Source organism: Argentina anserina, chromosome 3 (assembly GCF_933775445.1).
Source record: "Argentina anserina chromosome 3, drPotAnse1.1, whole genome shotgun sequence".
Classification (NCBI taxonomy): domain Eukaryota; kingdom Viridiplantae; phylum Streptophyta; class Magnoliopsida; order Rosales; family Rosaceae; genus Argentina; species Argentina anserina.
The window spans coordinates 27,689,062-27,712,036 of NC_065874.1; the positions used below are offsets into that span (position 1 = coordinate 27,689,062).

At 39.4% G+C, this 22,975-nt stretch overlaps 1 protein-coding gene and 1 long non-coding RNA gene across 11 annotated transcripts; both read left to right on the plus strand.

Annotated features, from left to right (window-relative positions):
- The first annotated feature begins 5,332 nt into the window (after positions 1–5,332).
- LOC126789290 (aspartokinase 2, chloroplastic-like) lies at positions 5,333–8,373 on the plus strand. Of its 10 annotated transcripts, none has more exons than XR_007671502.1 (7): positions 5,333–5,491; positions 5,760–5,833; positions 5,937–5,976; positions 6,071–6,181; positions 6,609–6,730; positions 6,934–7,274; positions 7,886–8,373. XR_007671502.1 is itself a non-coding variant. In XM_050515419.1 (4 exons), exons 1-4 carry the CDS (start codon positions 6,602–6,604, stop codon positions 7,993–7,995), a joined length of 363 nt encoding a protein of 120 aa, XP_050371376.1. In that variant the 5' UTR covers positions 6,190–6,601; the 3' UTR covers positions 7,996–8,373. The 10 variants fall into 10 exon arrangements, 1 of the variants encoding a protein (XP_050371376.1); XR_007671507.1 differs by having other exon boundaries at positions 6,103–6,181; XR_007671501.1 differs by having other exon boundaries at positions 5,333–5,833.
- Positions 8,374–11,680: 3,307 nt separating this feature from the next.
- On the plus strand, positions 11,681–13,047 carry LOC126789293 (uncharacterized). Its single transcript, XR_007671510.1, has 3 exons — positions 11,681–11,883; positions 11,967–12,042; positions 12,876–13,047. It is a non-coding gene; the product is annotated as an uncharacterized LOC126789293 (long non-coding RNA).
- The last annotated feature ends 9,928 nt before the right edge of the window (positions 13,048–22,975 follow it).

Sequence of the window (22,975 nt, forward strand, 5' to 3'; positions counted from 1 at the left end):
AAGTACATATATATGGTTTGGTATATTATATACTGTCGTAATTTCCGTTTGCTAATGAATTCATTATAGCGTCGATGTTTATTATTTGAGCATGTCGATTGATTTGTACAATATCATGCGATGATTGTTTGTACGTGGTTTTAACTTGAGTTGTGTCAAAATGTTTTTGTGGTCTGTGGACCTGTCTTCGGACGTGTTGGCATGTCGGAACCTAGCCTTGGCCGGGCGACAGTTACGATTCAGTTAGAACTCTAGTCTGTCTGTCGGGGTACTAACATGAGGGGTAACAGAGGTGTACCAACGCTTATGAGTACCCATATTTTGGACATTGGCTAGCGAGAGGTTACCCAATGTCGGGCGGCGTACTAACATGAGGGGTAACATAGGTGTACCAGCGCTCATGAGTACCCGTATTATAAATGTATTTGGGTAAACAGATGGGTTGCCCGATTTCTCATGAGCACTTATATTTTCATAACTCATGAGTACATTTATAATTAAATGTTTTCAGTATTTTTCTTTTGGATATTGGGTAGCGAGAGGTTGCCCAATGTCGGGCAACGTACTAACATGAGGGGTAATAGAGGTGTACCAGCGCTCACGAGTACCCGTATTATAAATGTATTTGGGTAAACAAAAAGGTTGTCTGATTTCTCATGAGCACGCATATTTTCAGATATTATTGAACAACCAGATGGGCCGTCCAATGACTCATGAGCACATTAATAATTAAATATTTTTAGTATTTTCTTCTGTGTTTATGTGCGAGTTATATTATTGATTTACTCATACGAGCTGCAAAGCTTACCGGGTTTGTGTTTACAATCCCGGTGCACCTATTCGATGGTGTAGGGGATAGTTTTACAGGTGTGGATTAACAGAATTAGAGGGATTTCGCTGAAGATTGTCGAAGATTTCTTTCTGTTGTTTGTGGTGAGGATTGAGTGAATTTTACATTTCCATTGGTTGTGTATTATTCGAGTTGACTGAGTCGTGATGTGGACTCAGTTTCGATACACTGTTATGATAAGATGATTTCAATATATTTGATATTATTTTTTAATTTTCATGGCTTCGAATTCGACTTTTTATCATTCGAAAATTCGGAGTCGTGACAAAAAGTATACGTGAGAACTAAGATTTGAATCCTATTTTTCCCATTATTTTACTATCTGTAATCTCTCTCTCTGATTTATCTCTTCATTGTTAATAAGTGACACCAACCACTAAGATGCAATGTATAACCAAATACATTCTCAGATCAGGCGCTACAATGTGATTATGCACCAAGTTGAGATCTACATACATTTGGGTAAATTCCAGATCATAACAAAAAGAAAATTGAGTATGTTTGAGTTAAAGAAAAGGAGAGCTGGGTTGAATGGAACGGCCGACAACTTTGAGAAGCATCTTAAGGTGATTTTTTGTAGAGCTGTAGTTCCGGTGGAGAGAGAGGGAGAGAGTGAACGTGCTACGATTTCAAAATTTCGAGCATAAAACTCAAAAATTGAAAACATGAAAAACTCTAAAACAATCTCAATAAATCGAAATCATTTTATCGTCATAGCGGATCATTACTGAGTTCATAGCACAACTCAGTCGAATTGATTATTACAAACCAAATTTATAATTCAAGCATTATATCAAATGGAAATGTAAAAATCCTCTGAATCCTCACCACAAAATAAAATAAGGCAACTTCAAAGTCTTCAGAGTTGTCCGTCGATTCTGCTAATCCACACCTGCAAAACTATCCCCTACACCATCGAATAGGTGCACCGGGATTGCAAAACACAAACCCGGTCAGCTTTGCAGCTCGTATGAGTAAAACAAGAAAATAACATGCATAGAAATACGAGAGTAAATATTGAAACATCCAATTATAAATGTACTCATGAGTCAAAAGACGGCATATCTAGTTGTCTAATAATATCTGAAAATATAAGTGCTCAGTGCTCATGAAAAATCAGGCAACCCATATGTTTACCCAATTAAATTTATAATACGGGTACTCAGGAGACCCAGGTACTTATCTGTTACCCCTCATGCAGTATACCGCCGGGAATTGGGCAACCCATCTGCCACCCAATAATCCCAAAAATATGGGTACTCATAAGCCGGTAACCCATATGTTACCTCTCATGTCAGTACACTGGCAAACATATTAGAGCTCTAACTGTATCGTAACTGTCGCCCGGCCAAGGCTAGGTTCCGACATGCCAACACGTCTGGAGACAGGTCCGAAGACAACAAAAACGTTTTAACGTAACTCAAGTTAAAACCACATACAAAACAATCGTCACATGTTATTGTACAAAATCAAGTGACATTCTCAAATAAATAAATAAATATCAATGAACTTATTTTGTAAACAGAAATATGACAGTATATAATATAGCAACCCATATATATGTATCAATTTTTACCAATTATACACATACACAACCCACTATATCATATATATATATATATATATCATAGTTCAATCATTTTTAAAAAAATGTAATTATGAGTCTCCGCTAAGGGTAGATTCGTTACTGTGAGATTTTACTCACCTTAGCTTCCTCAGCGTAATTCCCACAATACTGAAAGCAATTCATTCACTCGATTAATCGATCACCTAGATTGATGAAGAAGTGATTAGAAACGTTACGTAAAACCTCGAATGCCGAAACAGTATTAATGCTTTAATGTTCAGCAATTTTCGGTTTTTACGAAATTACTGTTCACGTAAATTACTATTCATGTAATACTGTTTATATACATAATGTCTACGTATTATTTTTCACATACGTACTGTTTACGTATTACTTCTCATATACCTACTTTTACGTATTACTCTTCAAATACGTACTGTTTACGTATTACTTAACCAGTAAATACAATTTACTAAATGACCTTTCAGAAATTGTTTTTACAATTACTGTATGTAAAATAATTTTTACATTCACCGTATGTAAAATAATTTTACATTTACTGTACGTAAATTGCTTTTTTACATTTACTGTACGTAAATTACTTTTTTATATTTATTGTACGTAAATTACTTTTTTACATTTACCGTACAAAAATCATTTTTTTACAAAAATTACTGCTTGAAAATTTACTGTTCACGCGCCGCCGTACGTGACGGCGCGTGGGGTTCACGCGCCACCTCCGGCGACAGTGCATGGCGCTCACATGCCTCCATATAGTGGCTCCACGCGCCGCTCAAACCGGCGCGCGTGGCTTGCCCACCGCCGCCCAAATTTCCTACTTTTCTTCCCCTCTTCCCCTCCACGGCCCAAGGCCGCCTCCTACCCTCCTCACGCTCCCTCACGCGCCGCCCAAGGCGGCGGTGCTCACTTTCCTTTTCCTCCTCCGATTCTCCTCCAATTCCTCCACATATCCACCCAAACCACACACAATCACACAATACAATCATCTAAATGCATTTCCATACCTATGTGAAGCCCTAGGACGGCTGGAAGTCGCCGGAAGAGCTCGAGGTGCAGGCGGGGTCGATTTCGCAAGAGGTGAGACTGGCGGCACGATTCAGCTTCCCCTCGCTTGCAGGTGGCTTCGGTGATGAGGATCAGAGGTGGTGGTGTGGTCCCCGTGCTCTGGTCTCGCCGACGACGTGTTTGGGTGGCGGAGGAACTCACTGAATCCTCAATTTGGCGAGGGAGCTCCGGCGCGGTGAACGGTGGCGTGTGGAGCCAGAGGGTGGAAGTTGGAGTTCGTGCGGTGCCTTTGGGTTAGGCGGTGAGGGCCACGGAGGCAGTTGTTGTTCGATCGCTGGAGGCGATTTAGAGCGAGAGAGAGAGTCGGGGAGGGAGAGAGAGAGAGAGAGAAAAGAGAGGGTTTCCGAAATTGGAAACCCTAAACCCAAATTATTCCTTTTTATACCATTTTTCAAAATCGGAAACTAACTTCCGTCGTTAATAAGTTTCACGCACAACGTTCGATTAAAACGCATGATGTGTTCACGAGATCGTATCTCTGAGCTCTACAACTTTCATGAAGGGAGTTTTTGGAAACGAGCGAAGGAGTAAAAGTCGACTCTTGCGTCGCGGAAATGTAACGTTTTTCCGATTTAGATTTCCGATGACGGTTTCATTTTCGATTTGACAACGTCGCGAAGCGAAACAAATGCGATTTGTTAATTTTACAATCTTTATTAATTTCTAAGAATTCAAATAATTTGATTCTGAAAAATCGGGTCATTACAAACCGAGTAAAATAAAAACACTGAATTTGAACTTTGAAGGGCATTTGAGGATGTGAGAAGATAATTGAAAGAATTTTATGTCAACGTTAGTGGTTAAAGGACACTATAGATGGAATGTGATGAAAAAGATTTATTAGTTGAAAATTGAGAATTTAAGGAGTGATTGGTTGAAATTAAAAACATAAGGACTATACTGTCGAGACTTACAAAATGTAAGGAGTGACTGGTATTTAACCTAAATTGTATGATAGACAACGTTGTATGATAGTTAACTGAAACATAGATTTATCAAAGAATAAAACCAGTGAGTTACAAAATATTGCTTAAGGCAGCTAGCCGGCCGGGAAAGGTTAATTAGTTAAACACATTTATCTATTAATTAACATTTGGGAAGATCCAGTGGGGGAGGAAGAAACTTTTGATTGGGAAGCTTTCCGTCTAAGACTACCCAAGCCATCTTCAAACCCCAGGAGGTATGGATCTCCAAGTGACAATGCATGAACCAAACACCTAATTCAATAGAGATTGAAGCAATTAGCAGCCAAATGAATATGTAAGGTAACCCTAATATGTTCGTCAATACGTGGATATATAACACGTACATGATCTCGCAGTTAATTATGTGTCTATATATATTGATGGTGTGAAAAACAAAACACCTTAAATTGTTTGGTTGCCTAACCTGGATTGTTGCTGAAAACCGTATAGCAACCCAGGCCACCCGCCGAATGGCACACCCACGCTGTTTCTCTTAACAGGGTCGATGGGATTGAACTTGTTGGGTTCCCAAATTAAACCCTTGACCAACAACAAAGAAATTCAATCCATGTACGTCGATGAAGATGAAGGCTTTCAGCACCAACTCCACACTAGTGTTAATGGAAATATGGAAGCACTGAAGCACCATTACCTTATTTGTACGGTTGTACCATTGCCGACATTAGTATTGTTCGGCTGGGCTCTGGTGTAATTGGACGGAGTTATATATAGGACTGAATGGAAAGTCAGAGTGACACTACTAGAAAAGAGGCGTAATATATATATATTAGTGTCTCTAATTTTATTGGTTTAGGGACACATCCTTATATGTGTGCCTCTTAGAGGGTAAAGGCACATATGACTCTTAAGTGCCCTTCTAACAACTTTATACGGATAAGTTGACGAGTACACACCCGTATAAGGGCTCTCAGATCTGCCGCTACGGTGCTACTCTCTCCAGTAAACACCGACAACTACCCATAACTTCCTCCTTCAGATTCGTAACACCACCGACGCCCGACGGTAATTTCCCTTTCTCGCTCTCTCAATTGCTTTTGCATGTTGTTCTCCTAGTAAAAGGGTTCGTCGAAGTATGCGGTTCAAATTGCCTTGGAATTGAAAACCCTTCATCTCCGATTTGCCTCGTATAGTTTGGTTCCAAACCCATCCTCTCCCGAAGTCAAAACCTTCAAAATCAAACTCCTCACCCTCCACTATCCTTCCAAACTTCAGCTCCTCTTTATTTGCAAACGCATCTTTTGACTCTTCTCTTCTGGGTTTGACTTTGAAGGCTTCAAGATCTCTAGGTCTGTGCCTTGGAAGGCTTCGATTATGGGTTCAAGTTGTCTACGTTTGCTAATCAAGGTAAATAGCACTTCTGGGTTTCTCAAATTTTAAGGTTTATCTTTTTCAATTCTGGGTTTGAATGAATCGATGTTCAAAAAACATTGGGTTTCTTAAATTGTAGGTTTCGATTTATTCCCCCCATCAGAAGACCGATGAATCCCGTAATATCTCATCTACCAAGTTGTTTGTTTATATTGGGTGATTTGATCCTGATCATAGAAGTTTTCTCAGCTAATGTTTTATGTTCATTAATAGGCTCTCAAGCAAGATTTGGTATTGGTACACAGGGGTAATATGCACCTACTATTTCTGGACAACCACAGTATAAAGGAAGGGACTTTGATATCACAGGAGAGGGTTATGCAGGTACACAATTAATTTGCTTATATACACCAGTTATTTATGTTACCATTCCTTTAAATACACTAGAACTTTAGTAGATGTAACCGACTTGTTTAAGTGACCTGGTGTTCTTGTTTTAACCATCCAAACTTGTCTACCAGGACATTATGTTCCTCAATTAAGCCAAGCAATTGTGAAATACAACTATATGGTGTTCTTTGGTAGATGGACTAATTATTTTGGTTGTTCTTACTCTTTTTACTTATACATACTCCAACGTCTCATAGTAGTGCTGAAACCATATACTTAGCTAGTTAATGAACAAAATTTACCTAGCAGTGATTTGCTCCTAATGTAACTTTAGAGGAACTCCTAATTGTTGCTTGTTTGACCATTCTCGATGATAGCACAACTGGTTTAACTTTAGATATATATGTTGTTCCCATGCAAGTATTTACAACTTTTGAAGATTTGGGAATATCGGTCGATGTCGTTGCTACCAGTGAAGTCAATATTTTCTTGACATTGGACCCATCAAAACTTTGGAGCAGGGAGCTTATTCAGCAAGCAAGTGTATGGTACCATGCTCTATGTTCTCTGCTTGTTATTCTTTCTTGAAGTTCCCTTTGTCTACATGCATTTAATATTTCTTAATTTAATATTTATCCATACTTGTTCAGTACATACCAGGGTTATAATTGTAGTCATGACAAGATTATGCTGGATATTGAAATTCTGAATGAAGTTTCATTAAAATATTTCACCTTCCTTGACAGGAACTTGACCATGTTGTGGAAGAACTGAAGAAAATTGTTGTCGTTCATGAATTAGAGGATGATCATGGAATTTGTTAGTATATTTGTGTTAAACTTTGTCATTGGAATAAGAGTGTATGTATAGTTGCAGTTGCATATACTGGATTATCTAAGTTCTAAGTATGAATTAATATGTTGTCATGCTAGTTGTACTTTAAGGATTGGTGTCCGTATTGGGATATGTACTTCTGTTATATGTTCTCTAAGGTTCTCTAACTCAGAATTTTACTTGTTATTGTATGTACTTACAGCTCCTTGGTGCTCTGGTATTGTACCTTCTTTTATTACTGTTGAAGAAGAAGGTACTTACAGTTTTTAATTTGTTTACCTTTCTTAGTAACCCGTAATTAATTTTAATGAACTAATTACTTGATATACGACAATAGTGGTAGTTTGGAGCTTAGTTGTTTTGAGGAGAATGTCAATACTGGGTTTCAAATTTTGTTGATATATTGGTGAATATAATATTTCAATGGCAAATATATACGGAGATTGTGTGATTAATTTTTTATTGATATGATGATATTCTATATATTTTTTGGGACTGGTTTGCAATTACTTCCCATTATAGGGACTAGTTGCAAAAAGTAAAGTTATGTTAATGGGCACATGTAAGTGTCCCTAATTGGTGTAGTGTATCTATATACATGTTTGGTATTTGTACTCTAGTTTGTGTTTGAGATACCATGGGACCCACTCTTATATTTGGGGACACATGAATTAAGTGTCCAAGTTAGCAATAGGAACACCTTCAAACACATTTACACTAATTGTCTTATTTGGCCCTATAGGTAGCAATAGACACATAATATGTCTCTTCAAGCCTAATTTCTATATAGTTAAATTGGTTAAGGAAATAATGTTTTTGACTGAAGCAGAAAATATAGTTAAATTGGGTACACGTCCTTGGCAGGTTTTGTTGTTGCGTTGCTGGCTACATATATGGGTTGGTTCCAAGTCTGGTCCTACTGTGAAGAACAAACGCTTGTCAACTTTTGTTGGGACGTAAGCTGGGAACTGTAGAGTGGTTAAGCTGCGTAGTTTAATTTGCCGGCGAACTTTGTTGCAAAGGTTGTGTCATTTAAAGCTAGAAGAATTGCTTTGTGGAGTGGAAGTTTGTTCAATGGGAGGATTGAGTGAAGTGTTGTGACTGTTGTCGATCGTTCGTAATCAAGAATGCCAGTAAGACTGTAAGGGTGGAGTTGTCAAAGACTCAAAGGTGCCTAGACCAGTCTTGCAGTCATGATAAATGCTGCTTTTGGTTGGGTTTGCAGGGCTTCACTACTACAAAAGGGGGCAAAGCCCACGTTCTCACAAAAAAATTAACTGATTCGTGGGTTTATTTCGCACGAATGTGTATCTGTGGTCAATTAATTCAAAGTCCCCACATTTAACATTAATTGTGAGTCACCCAGAATTTTTAATTTTTGTTTTGTCAGATGCCAACATTTTTTTTTGATTTTTTTCACTATTTTTTTTAATTTTTTCACTATTTAGACCGAACCGACCTGAAATAAAACCCTAAAGAATTGAAGTATGGAATGCCGTCGTTTCCATTTTCCCCTAATCCTTATTACCCAACATGAAAACCCTCAAGTCGACTCCTCACCCCTTGTTTTCTATTCTGCCGTTTCTCGAAATCCCGAGACTCGAATCTCTTGATTCAGCAGAGACCTATCGCGTCGCCGGCATCGGCATCAGAGTCTCAAGTCTCTCTACTCTAGCTGCATCGCATCCTCGTAGAGTCGCAGTATCTCTACCCGACGTCAACATCGCAGATTTCTCCTCCAAGTAAATCCCTAATCTCATTTTGTATGCCATGCCCCTCTAATCTCTCTACGTTTCTCATGTTGGTCGGCTGGTCCTCAATGAATTTTGAATTGAATTTGAAGTAGAGAAAGGGTGGAGGCGTTGATGTGTTCAAAATTGGATTACAAATGATAATGTTTCCATAAGTCATGAGCTCACTACGGAAGAGGTTGAAATATGTCATGAAGTTGTTGAAGGTAACATTTGTCATTTGATGTTTCTAATATTTGATGTTTTAAAGTTTATATACATCATACTTTTCTAATATGTGATGTTTATCTTGTTAATATTGGATGTAGAATTATGAAATGAGTCATGTTCAAATGTGGTGGTGAGAAATGTTTGGAATGATATGTTGATACCAAACACCACTTCATGGTCTTGAGAATTGATGAATGAGGGATTATGGCATTCACAATGAGACTCATTTGTTATGAAAAATTTCATGTTTATTTGGACTTTGGTGAACTCAATTTACTTTGAAGTTTGGACTTTGAATTTGTGTTTTATGGTGTATGAAACTATACATTGTGTAAAATCATAATGTTTTTATTGTTAGAAATGATTTTTTTAGGGTAAGAAAAAAGTTTAGATCCTCAAATGGAACCATATGTCTCATTCCCTTATTTAGTCTTTTTTTTGTAAATTTACAAAAAAAAACCGAACCGAACCGGTCGGTTCAGTTTTCAATTTGATCTATTTAAGAACTGCGAACCGAACCGAAGTTTAATTTCAGTTTTTCAGTTTGAGCCTAAAACCGAACCGTTTGGGCCAAATTCGACCCCTATGGGACATGATGCAATTTCCCCTCTTTAAAATTCTTGAAATATATATATCTTGTTTTAAGAGAGAGTATGAATTATTTTGTTTCTATGTAGACCATGGTGATGTTAGATATCATTATTAGTATGCTATGGTGATGTTATATAATTATCAGTCTATTACTATAAACTGAAACCTAGATTGAAACTACAATTTGAAAGCTGGGTTATTGTATAGACTAGAATCACTAGATGCTTAATCACTTCTATTAAAACATGAGGAAACTTCTGGTGTTCATTTGTCTTCCAGTGTCATTAAGTCATCGACAAGGATGAGTTCAAGTTACCACAAGTCCAAATGACTTGTAACTATGTAAGCATGCAGTGTATTAGTAATTATCAAGTAATATAAATAAGATGATATTTTAAATTCTTTATAGAAGTGATTTACTAATTGTTGGATAAGTGTTGTGCTTCATAGATGCAGTTTTAAAAGGATCCATTGAAAGTCATTAAATAATGACCCCAAGTTTTAGTGTCCACCGAATATCTTAAAGATAGTAATGCTTGATTGGCTAATATTATGTACTTAATTCATAAAATTAGATATTATAAACTCTTATATGGTTGATGCATGGTCAGATCTTAACATTTGAATCATTGTTTCAAATACAGAATAATTTTTGTACCATTATAATTTTATTCCAGCAAGTCCATATGTTATATGTGAGTTGTAAATCATTATTATGAGCACCTTGAAGCACATATTTTTATATATCATTGCTAAATGTATATTTTTTTTTATGCAGAATGAATGTGGGATCATCTCATGAACTGGGTGATACACTATGTTTGAGGAGTTGCAATAGTGATGAAAATATTGTGTATTTTTTTAGTTGTGGTTGATGTTGCTTAAACATCAATCTTGCATTGATTATCAAATGATATGTAGTACATTCATAATTCAATATAAATTGTTGTAGTATCTCATTGTAATTTCAGTTGATTCTTCCGCATTGTTTGTAATTTTGTCTACAACTAGAAATGAATAAATGAACATCTTTCTCAAAAGAAAAGGAAAAAGCAAAGAAAATTGAAGGTTCTTGTTCCAATAGCTTTGATTGGAATATATATATTTTTTCTAAATTATATATTGTAAAACCCACAATTAAAAGGGAAACGTGGGATTGTTTGCACATGTCTGTGGTGGTGGGTCCCGTAATTTGTAGAGTCACATTTGCATAAATATTTGTGGGTAAGGAGTAATAGCCACGGCAGTAACAAACACATTTTCTTTAAATATTGTTGCACTGTGGTTGTATGGCTTCCTCGCGATTATATGTGGATATATGTGAGTATTAGGGTCAAATCCCACGATTGAAAAATGTGCCTGCTACCCAGTTTTTTTTGTAGTGCATGTTTTATTACTGCTTTAGGATCTGCGTTCCACTATTCTCTCCTGTAGTTTTAAGCATTGATTATTTGCATGCATGCATGCATGCATGTTAGAGCGACAACTAAATTAAAGTAAACTTAAATCACTTAAATGTTAGATTTATTTTGGCACACTTTTCGGTCAAATTTTTTCAGCATAAGCGATTCAATATTTAGGTCTGCTATTCAAGATCATCTATCCAAAATTTCATCCAATTCGGACATCGTTAAGGTATTGAAATTATATTAAATCAATGAATGAATTAAAACTGTTCAACATGAACCGTTCGTGTAAATCTCAATTTTGAAAGCTCAAATCATTGTCAAATTGGATGAAATTTTATAGAGATGATATTGAATAGTATACCTAAATATTGAATCGCTTATGCTGAAAAAATTTGACCGAAAAATGTGTCAAATTTGAAACTTCACTCTGAAATTTCAGAATGAAACTTCACTATAGATAAAGAATATATATATATATTTCCCTAAAATAAAAACCCTAGCTTCCTCAAGCCTCGTTTATGTTTCTCGCCTCCATATCCCTTAAGTCCTCACCCCTTGACCTCACCTCACTTACTCTCTAAAATCCCCAACTATCTTTTCCTCGATTTAGCAGTGCTCTCTCGCTCAGCCTAATTCTAGCCTCATAAATCTCTCTCTCTCTCTCTCTCTCTCTCTCTCTCTCTCTCTCTCTCCTCTCTCTCTCTCTCTCATCAATTTGTTTGTTGGCATGGGTATGTTAAATCAACTCTCATTTCTTCATTTTCGTGTTCTCGGTCACAAAATTATTTTGGGTTTTCTTCGATTCGGTCATACCAAGAGGAAGTGGTTGAGATAATTATAGATAGAAGGGATTCTTTGATTGTCATGGGCTCATGGCCACTGGAAGTGGCAAGTCTTTGTGGTAAAGTGTTCTCCCCTCTAAAATTTTGACTTCCACTGTTTTGGAATATTGGGTTGATTTAAGTTGTTTAATTTGGGTTTCAGTTATCAAGTGTCTTCTTTGGTTGTTGGAAAGACTGATGTGGTTGTCAGCCCTCTTATATCCTTACTACAAGATCAGGTGAACTAGCTTTCTTGGTTTTTTTTATTAGTGATCAATGAGACCCAGATTGCATGTCAGTAATGTGTTTAATTTTGATGTAAAGGTAATGTCTTTAAAACAAAGAAAGTTCAGAGCCACGAGTATATGGGTAGTATTACTCAACGGCCTTGTTGGGTACTTCTAGTTTGACTAAAAACAGAGTTTACAATGCCATATAAATTATGAATTGGAAGCAGGTTGGGGTTTTGGTGTTTGATGTGTTGGGTAAGGGTTCTTAGTAGCCAGTAGGTAATGTTATTTTATGTTCCACTTGCATTTGTAATTTGTTTATTCATCTGTTTCACCAACTAATTGTTTGATCCTCAATTGAAATCAAAGTCGTTTGAGAACAAAGAAAAGGAGATGTGATACAGGACACTCCTTGTTAGTCATATTCCAAATAGTTCTTATGGAATCTTACCTTAATTACTTCAGTACGTAGGCTTGTTTCTTAGAAGTTTGTTGAATTACCTTAACTACAAGCTTGTCTACCTTATCAGTAAGTGAGATTAGTTATATTGTGTTGTACTCTGTATATATGCAGAAGTAAAATTTGTAGTTATTTATTAAAATGGTTTTATTGATGATGAAACATAATTTTGTTCTCTTTCTCTCAAAGATTTGAGTCTAGTTGTTGATTAAGAAATTAGTATTTCAGGAGACTAGCTTTTAAAATTTTGATAGTTTTCTCTTGTTATTACTACTTGTAGGGTTGTGCACCTTCTCATTGATTAAGAATGTCATTAACAGATTAAGTAGTACATCAAGGTCAATCATTGTGTTTTTTCTATTAAATATGGTCATTGTTGCAGGAGAACTGGAGAAGCATCTTATAATGAAGGGAGGAAGTAGCCTCTAGACTTCCTCTAGAGTGTTGGTCGTGTCATCATGCTACTGTAACACCATTACATAAAAGGAGAAAACTATAAACTTTGATTACATATTGTGTAGTATAATTCATATTTTACTTTTGGTATATTTATGAACTTTGTATTGTTAGAAGACAAACTCAATAATCCATGTTTATATTAATAGTTCTTTTTTCACATAAATAAAAAAAATTGAAAAACAAAATGGACACAACCAAACTGAAATGTTCAGTTCAGTTATCAGTTTTAGCTGTGGAAAAACTGCAAACTGAACTGATGTAAATTTTCAATTCAGTTTACTGTTTTAATCCAAAACCAAACCGAACGAACCAAATTCCACCCCTACATTCACTTACCAAATATGATGGTGTTTGAGCTGGGAAAACGGATCCTCCTCAGAGAACAATCAGCAAGCCCCGGTACCGAACCCTAGACGGTTCGACCCTTCGTTCTTTGTTGTTGTTGGCGTGCCAGTACCTTTGAGTTAGGTACAACTGTTGCTTTGTTTGACAATAATCGTACTGTCTTCCTCTCAGACGATTGCTCCGCAGTTGCTGATAAACCGCTGAAGTTCGAATGACCTATACACAACCGGAGTTGCTAGGTACCTTTCACTCCACCTCAAGTAGATGGCCGATCTTACTTTTGACCGCTTGGGGAAAAGCATAGCTTATATTGTGTCGTTAATAGCAGGACTCTCTCGTGAATGGAATTTGCTGACTAGTGCAGAATTTTGGGTTTGCTAGAAGCTAGGCTAGCGACTCGATGTACTTGACTCGAATTGCCGAAGTTAATCGGACTTGTTGCTACATGCAGCGCGAGGCGTGCATCTGGGTAGCTCCGCTCCGATGAGAGACTTGGTTGCTGACGCGAGTCAGACTTTTGCTCTGTGAGGAGACTTGACTATGCGGTTGCGCAATAGTTTGTTAGACGTTGCGTGTGTTATTCTGCACATTCGACCCCCTTATATAGAGAACACAAATTGTTCTTTCTTGCAAATCAAGTCTTGAGAACCTCTTAGTTGATTTAGAGTCACTTTCCTTAATCAACTCAGATTCTATACAGCGATAGTTCCCTAAATCTATTCCAATACGGCAGGTAATCTTGCTCTGTGATATATTTTCCCCAAATAACCGGTCCACAAGCCTAAATAGTCTAGATTATACCGGAGTATTATTTTAGGCCCAAACATTGCCCCACAGGCCTTGAAATTGAAGACCCCGCGAAATTGAAAAGGGCTAGAAGAAAAACCCCAAACGGGTATCTTTTCAAAAATAATCTGAAACGCTTTACGTTCCCCCGCCGTAAGCGAGGGAGAATAATTTATTCTGACAATGAAGAGGACGATCCTAACGCTGTAGACTTCAATCTTGTAAGTCTTCATCCATATTTGATTTAACAACAAGAAAGACTGTTGCAACATTCTCCACTAACCAACTCCCGTGAATATCAGTTGAATTAAAGAAGAAGAATAGATGCCTCAAGCACCTCTACCCCAGTCGCGAATGATGCAGAACCATGCTCGTCAATTGACCAGGTTAACCCTGAGACAGTAACTGGGAATAGCAATCCATAGACAACAGTTGAGGTAAGAAGAACACATTATTTGTTCCAATTGACTGCCCATTCATGAACCACTTTGATTGATTCTTATTTACTTTGTAGGCTCGCGGGAACCCAACTTCACCATCTCTATCCAACACTCAAGCTGCTGGAACCGCGAGGAAAAACGTCTCTGTAAGTAGTTAAACACCCTGTTGCCCCCCAAGCAACACTTTGTTATTTGCTAGGATGTAGTTCTTTTATCTTATATTGTTCATCTGTGAATCAACGATGTACTAAATTGTCTTTTAACACAGGCTCATGCTGAAACTCAGTCGCCTACCATAGAAGTCGTGACTGCTATCCAACAGGTTGTGATCGTGTATGGGAACCAATTTAAGCCACTCCCATCAACACGGTGGCGGGAACTCCGACCTCTGAGCCACATGTCGTAATCAACCCAACAGTTGTACTCTCCCACCCTTCTTCAACTCAGATTCTGGAGTGTGAGGTAGAAGATGAAGAAGTTGTGACCAGCTCTCCCCAAGAAGGTGAAAATGTGGAACGGTCCCTCGTGAACGTGGACTCAGCAAGCATTAATGCTGCACCAAACCCCCTTCCAGAAAACAGCGCTCCCTCCACTAAAACTGATGAGGTAAAACACCTAACCACCTCTTGGTTTATATGTTTCTTTTTCCTTTGTAAACACTTAACTATCTTATTAACTGTTCTTTACTCTCTGTAGGTTGTGGCAATCGCAACTACTTCCAGCCCGCCAATTGTGCTAACTGTTGGAGCCTTTGGATCCACACCAGCTGTTGATCCATTAGAGAATCATCCTAGTCCATCTCTGGAAGATCTTCTAGATGATATGCTGGGTCATGTCATCACCTTGACACCTCTCGAGTCTCCATAACTCGTCCAGGCCCGAGCACAACTTGTTTCATAAAACACTTGTCTTGTTTCAGTGCTGCATAACAAAAGTCACAACAAATTCTTGACCACAGGTATTGGTCCAATGTTTTTACAAAAAATGTCGGAGCATGATTAAGAAACTCAGTAGTTGCGAAAAAAAATTTCGGGGCTCCGCTCGCGACCGGCAGTAACGTTCGCGAACCGCAAAATTTTCTAGGTCCGCAATCGCTAAGTACTGAGTATCCATGGTGTTGCCCCCTGTTTACTTGGTTGAAAGGATGGAAACCAAGGAAACACTAAGTCCGAATACCAACTATTGTGCTTGCACCGCTGCCGGTGGATCTTCATACTCCCAAACACTAGGAAAGTACTTCTTAAGATGGAGACCGTTCATGGGATTTATGTGAACATTCCCATCAGTATCCCGAAGGTAGTAGGTGCCTTTGCCCATTACTCTATCAATCACAAAAGGACCTTCCCATTTAGCAGACCATTTACCACGACCATCAACTCGCTCACCATAAGGCAGACAAGCTTTCCAAACTAAGTCCCCAACTCCAAAGCTGCGTCCTCTCGTGCGTTTGTCATAAAGTCGTGCTATCTTTTTCTTTTCAGCAATAAGGCTATCGAGAGCTTCCATCCGGCACAAGTCCAAATCCTCATGTTCTTGAAACATAGCTTGAACATAGTCCTCACCAATCAACTGGTGCTGCTCGCGAACCCTCAGCGACTGAACATTAATTTCCATAGGAAGGACCGCATCATGTCTATACATCAATGCATAGGGTGTAGTACCAGTTGGAGTACGTTTGGAAGTTCTATAAGTCCATAATGTGTGATCCAACTTTGTGTGCCAAGATCGCGGATTGGCATCCAGCATGCGTTTGAGTATAGACATAATGACGCGGTTGCTAGCCTCTGCCTGGCCATTCGCTTGGGCATAATAAGGACTAGAATGCATAAACTTTATCCCATAGCCAGCTAAAAACTTATGGGTCCTCTCAGCCATAAAACCTGCCCCCCTGTCTGCAACCAAACACTCTGGAATGCCATACCTGGTGATAATATATTTGAAGATGAAGTCCGTGATCACCTCTGAAGACGTGGTCTTGACTGGTATGGCCTCGACCCATTTGGTGAAGAAATCTGTAGCCAGTAGAATGTGCTTGTACTGTAAGGAAGAATTGGGATGAATCTCCCCAATAAAGTCTAAAGTCCAACCGCGACCCGGCCAAGGTTTAATGATTGGTTGTAGAGGAACGTCAGGCACATGCTGGACTGGCCCATGCATTTAACATTCGATGCAACCCTGCGCGAAGCTGATGCAGTCCTTGATCATGGTAGGCCAATAGACACCATAGCGACGAATGAGCCACCGCATCTTGGGACCAGCTTGGTGAGAACCACAATTGCCACAATGAACCTCTCGTAAGCACCTCTTAGCCTCAACTCCATAGATGCATCGCAGGTACAAGCCATCTTCTGCCCTGCGCAATAGCTCACCGCCTCGAAGGATGTAGTTAGTAGCAAAATATCTAACCCTCTTGTCCACCGGTGCAGAAGGATCAGTGAGGTACTGGATGATCGGCTGCCGCCAATCCTCATCAATAGTGTCGATAACAGCCACCAACCATTCACCGTTAACCTCTTTCCTTGCCATAAAGGAAGGTAATGTGCGTCTCTGAACCTTCAAAATCTTTTCGCGAACGCCATCTGCCAAGCAAATGCCCGTAGCTAACTGTGCGAGTTCATTGGCAGCGAAATTTCGTTCGTGAGGAATATAGTCAAGCACAACGTCTGCAAATTGGTCTAACAATTCCGATGCCCGTTCCCAAAAAGGGAGTAAAGTAAAATTGTTGCACTTGTAGACCCCTTTGAGCTGGTTAATGACTAGGAGGGAGTCACCAAATACCTCTACCTCGGTGACCTCCAGATCAAGCAACAACTCCAAGCCAATGATGATTGCCTCATATTCTGCCTGATTGTTCGTGCACTTCCATTCAAGCTGAAAAGAGTAACAATGTCTGACGTCAGAAGGATTAACCAAGACAACACCCGCTCCGGACAAATGATCAGTACTGCTACCATCGAAGTACAGAACCCAAGGCTGAGTGTGAACAAAGGAAACAACCACGTTCTGGTCGTCAATGTCCTCCACAATAGGATGATGCAACAAGAAGTCGAACACTGCATGTCCTGTGAGCGCCTTTAAGGGTGTATACTGTAAAGAAAACTCTGATAACGCCAAGATCCACTTACCAATCCGACCCCTTAGCATATGTCTGGTAAGCATCTACTTCACTAAATCAGTCTGCGCCACCACCACTGTAGTGAAAGACATTATGTAATGGCGGAGCTTAGTACTTGCGAAGTACAAAGCTAAACATAACCTCTCAATTGGCGAGTATCTAGTTTCAGCGTCTAACAAGGTTCGGCTCAAGTAATAAACCGCATGCTCAACCTTCTTGCCTCCCTCTCCATCACTATCTTGTGCTAGGAGTCCTACAATAGAGTAAGGGGATGCTGAGATGTATAGCTTCAACGGTATTCCCGGCCGTGGGGGTCTAAGAACAGGTGGATGAGTAAGGTATTCCTTGATTTTGTCAAAAGCTGCCTGTTGCGCATGTCCCCACTGAAACTCTTGATCTGTTTTAAGCTTCAGTAAAGGAGAGAAGACTGCGGTTTTGCCAGCGGAATTAGAAATGAAGCGTCGAAGGAAGTTTATTTTCCCAAACAAACTATGAAGTTCCTTCTTGTTCCTTAGTGACGGCGTGTCTAAAACTGCTTTCGCCTTATCTTCCGTGACCTCAATACCTCTTTCATGCACTATGAAACCAAAGAAGTCTGATGCTCGAACCCCGAAAATGTATTTAGCTGGGTTAATCCTGAGCTTGTGGTTTCTCATCCTGGTGAACACTGTCCGCAAATTCTCGATGTGATCTTTTTTCTTCTTAGGCTTGACCACCACGTCATCGATATAGACTTCGAGAATGCCCCCCAGCACATCGTGAAAAATTAGGTTCATTGCTCGCTGGTATGTAGCCCCCGCGTTGGTCAAACCAAACGGCATATTTTTATATTCAAACACTCCAGTGAACCCTGGACATCGAAATGCTGTTTTGTGCCTATCCGGTTCATAAACAGGAATCTGATGGTAACCAGCTGTACCATCCATAAAAGATAATAGTTTATGCCCTGCGACCGCATCGACCAACATATTCGCCACGGGCATGGGATAGACATCCTTTGGCGTCGCGGTATTCAGGTTCCTATAGTCCACACACACGCGAATCTTGCCATTTTTCTTCCGTACCGGTACTATGTTTGACAACCACTGAGAATATTTGGCTGGTCAGATAATATCGGCTTGGAACATGTTCTGAACCTCTTTCTTGACTGCTGCTGCTGTGTCTGCACTCATTCGTCGTGAAATTTTTTGTACAGGCTTGTACCCTTCCATGATGGGCAAGCGATGACAAACCAAATCTGGTGACAAGCCTGGAATGTCCTCAAATTTCTCAGCAAAGCAATCGTGGAACTCCTGCAACAACTCCACCAAACGTTGTCTCAGTTCCTCATCCAGGTGTTTACTTATTCCAACCTCCATGGGCTCTTCTGTAGTCCATGGGCTCTTCTCCACTTAATCTTTTACTTTAGGTGGAGTATCATCCAAAGCTGCTAGTGCTGGTTGAATGAACTCCTCCCCTGCTTGAATTTCATTCAAATCATCCTCAATGCATTCAACTAGTGCCACTTCCCCCCAAGCCTCATGTTCATCTATGTAAATAGATAAACGTTGGAGAAAGGACACATATGTCTGCTCTTGCTCCTTGGCCAGTGATGTAGTCATGGATGATTACTTTTGGCTTTCATGATGAAGCCATGTCTATTTTATGTCTGTCTTAACCTGTACTAGACCCCATCGTGTCAATTCTGTAGAAGTCACCCCAACTGGACGACCCTTAATATCGATCCCAGCAACTCCCAAAGGCCTAATGTCACCATAATAATACTCTGCATCCAGAATACAGGAAGCGACTGAGTATGGTCGATCATCAGCTCTTACTAATTCTGCCTTGTTAGTTGCGGGATCCCACATCAACATCTCTTAGTGTAGAGTAGAAGGGATGCAGTAGGCTCGATATATCCAATCCCCACCCAGTATGATGCTGTATGGAGCGGTGCAATCCGTAACGAAAAATGTCTGAAACAGCTCAGAAGGTCCTATTTTGACTTTGAGAATCAAAACTCCCAAGGTCTTAGTTAAGTTGTCAGCAAAACTCATGACCTTGAGATTACTACTGAGAACCTTTTCCTTCGCGATGCCAAGTGCTTCGACTGTTTTCACTGTAATGATACTAACTGCTGCACCGCCGTCGACAAGGATTTTGTTCACTCTCTTACCCTTATCTCAGCTGATATGTATAAAGGTTTAATGTGTTGAGTCATGGTTGCGGTAGGCTTTGTGAATATCATAAAAAATATTTGGAGCTCTGTCATCGTGTGCGAACTATCAGCTCCCCCTTTCATCGAGTCCTCAACAGTTGGCACCTCTGTAAATGACAACTCTGCGACTGTGCCCACCTCCTGTGTAACGACCCTAAAATTTTGAGTATAAATACTCAAAATATTAAGGTCGTACAACACCAAAACAATCTCAAATAAATCGAAATCATTTTAAATGTACAGCGGATCATTATTGAGTTCACAATACAACTCAGACAACCAATTATTACAAACCAAATATATAATTCAACATTTCATAAAATGGGAATGTAATAATCCTCACAATCTCTCACAACTCAAAATAAATCCTCACAAGTTCTCACACACAAATCAGCAATAAAAACCTCACCACAAGCAGGATAATGAACAACTTCGTGTCTCCGGAGTCGTCCTTCAATTCCCACTAATCGACACCTGCAGTAGTGTCCCCTACACCATCGAATTGGGGCACCGGGATTGTAAACACAAACCCAGTAAGCTTTACAGCTCGTATGAGTAAAATAAAACAATATATCTCGCATATCAACATATACGACAATCCACAAATCAACAAATATAAATGCACTCATGAGTCAATAGACGGCCCATCTGGTCGTCCCACATGCCACACACGTCCGAAGACATAAACACGTACAATAATCTACTCATTATTGTACAAATTGCATCACATGCTCAATATATAATTCTCATCACCACTGTGATCATAATTCATAAACGAAATCCTAACAGTATATAATATAGCAAACTATATATATATATATGTACCTATTTACCATTTATACAATATATATATATATAATACACTTATTATATACATGTCATATTTCTTAAACACGTCCGAAGACAAAACGATTTAACAATTCTCAACGTTAAAACCACGTACAATAATCTACTCATTATTTGTACAAAACGCATCACATGCTCAATATATAATTCTCATCACCACTGTGGTCATATTCACAACTGAAATCCTAACAGTATATAATATAGCAAACTATATATATGTACCTATTTACCATTTATACAATATATATATATATAATCCACTTATTATATACATGTCATATTTCGTTCTTTAATATTTTGCAAAATGTTGAGTCCCCGCAAGGGTAGATTCGTAAATAAGTGAGATTTTACTCACCTTATCGACTCGAGCGTAATTCCACAATTTCTGAAGATAATTCCTTTCCTTGATATTATCCATCACCTTGAAAAGATAAGAAAAGAATTTAGAAACGTTTCGTAAACCTTTAAATGCCGAAACAGTAATAATCGGTTACTGTTCAGTAATTTTCGGTTTTACGAATTACTGTTCAATGATTACTATTCAATGTGTACTATTCACGTATTTACTGTTCATGTATTACTGTACAAATACACATCCAATACGTATCTCTGTACGAGTACATACTGTTTACGTATAAATACTATTCAAATGTACGTACTGTCTCCATAAATAATAATTACTGAATTACCTTTCCAAAATTACTTTTTACCTTTACTAAAAGTAATTTACATTTACATTTACCGTACGTAAATAAAATTTACATTTACCGTACGGAAATCATATTTTTACATTTACCGTACGTAAAAATAAATTACAAAATTACCCTTTCGGAAACACTGTTCACGCGCCACTCGTCGGCGACCGCGCGTGGGGCCCACGCGCCTACTCCGGCACCGGAGCGTATCACGCCACCTCCGCCCCAAAACTCTTCCTCTCCCCCTCCTCCTCCTTCCTAAGGTCTCAGACCACCTCCTACTCCTCCCACGCTCCCCCACGCGCCGCCTAAGGCGGCGGCATCTCCCCCAAATCCATTCTCCTCCAATCTCCTCCAAATCGAAACCAAACAACCACAAAACAACAACAAGGCATCACAACAACCTAATTAAGCTAACCTTCACCTCAATCGTGCTTTCAAACCACCGGAGATGGCTCGGGTACGGCGGAAGAAAATTTGCAGAAATGGGTGTCGTTGGTGGAGCTCCGGCGTGGCGTGAGAGAGAGCGTCGACCTCGGGTTCACCTGCGGGGGGTGGTGCGACGCCTCCTAGACCGGCGGTGAGGGCCACGTCTCTATGAGAAGGGAGATCGGTGGTGAAGCCGAGAGGAAGAGGGAGAGAGCTTGGGAAGGAAGAGAGAGAAGAGGGAAAAGGAGAAAAGGGAGGCGCGGGTATGGGTTTCCAGAAATGGAAACCCTAACTCCTATAATTAACTATTTATACTAGTTTCCAAAATCAGAAACAACTTCTATTGTTAATAACTTTTACGTACAACGTCCGATTAAAACGCGTCACTTATCCACGAACTCGTATCGACGAGCCCTACAACTTTCATGAAGGAAATTTTCGCAACCGAATGACGGAATAAAAATCAATATATTCGTTCGGAAACGTAACGTTTTTCTAATTAAACGTTTCGAGAACGTTTCCGTTTCCGTTTCGGAAAGTCGCAAACAAAAAAAATTCATTTTAATTGAATTTCAGAACTTTATAGAATTTGAATCAAACCAAATATTGTTTTGAAAAATAGGGTTATTACATCCTGGGCCTGCGTTTCACCTCCAATGAATAGATGAGATGGCATTGGCCGTGGAAGAGCATACTTCGAGGACAAAGTGAACACCATGTTGCAGCCTGGAACACTGTCTAGTTTCGGTTTGCCTTCCTCAAAGGTATCTCCATGACAGAGGTTAAACATGTTGCAGTCTGGGGTAGCGACTATCTCATCATCATACCCTTGTTCCAATTCGTTCTCCGGATCAGAAAACTTTAACCCTTGCTCATGACCGCCTGCTTCCTCCATATCATCATCTGGCATGGACCCAGTTGGCGTTCGCGAGGGGAGCTTACTCCTGAGATATTCCGTTAGCGATAGCTCCCGAGGAGCCTTGGGAGGAATAACCACTGCCGCAGCCTCAACTTCCTCTGGAACCACCAAAGTTGACTTTTGTGCTATTGGAAACACTAGTGCTGGTTCTTTGATCTTCAGTTTCCATTCAAACTGTGGCTTGGTTCCCTCTGGGACTGGTTCCTGATGGCCTGGCCTACTTACAGACCTTTTAGGTACCCATTTAGATT

Coding starts and splice junctions, on each gene's coding strand:
- LOC126789290 (XM_050515419.1), top strand. CDS start 6,602: ATGCAAGTATTTACAACTTTTGAAGATTTGGGAATATCGGTCGATGTC. Junction 6,731..6,933: donor AGCTTATTCAGCAAGCAAGT/GTATGGTACCAT, acceptor CTTCCTTGACAG/GAACTTGACCATGTTGTGGA. Junction 7,007..7,223: donor AGAGGATGATCATGGAATTT/GTTAGTATATTT, acceptor ATGTACTTACAG/CTCCTTGGTGCTCTGGTATT.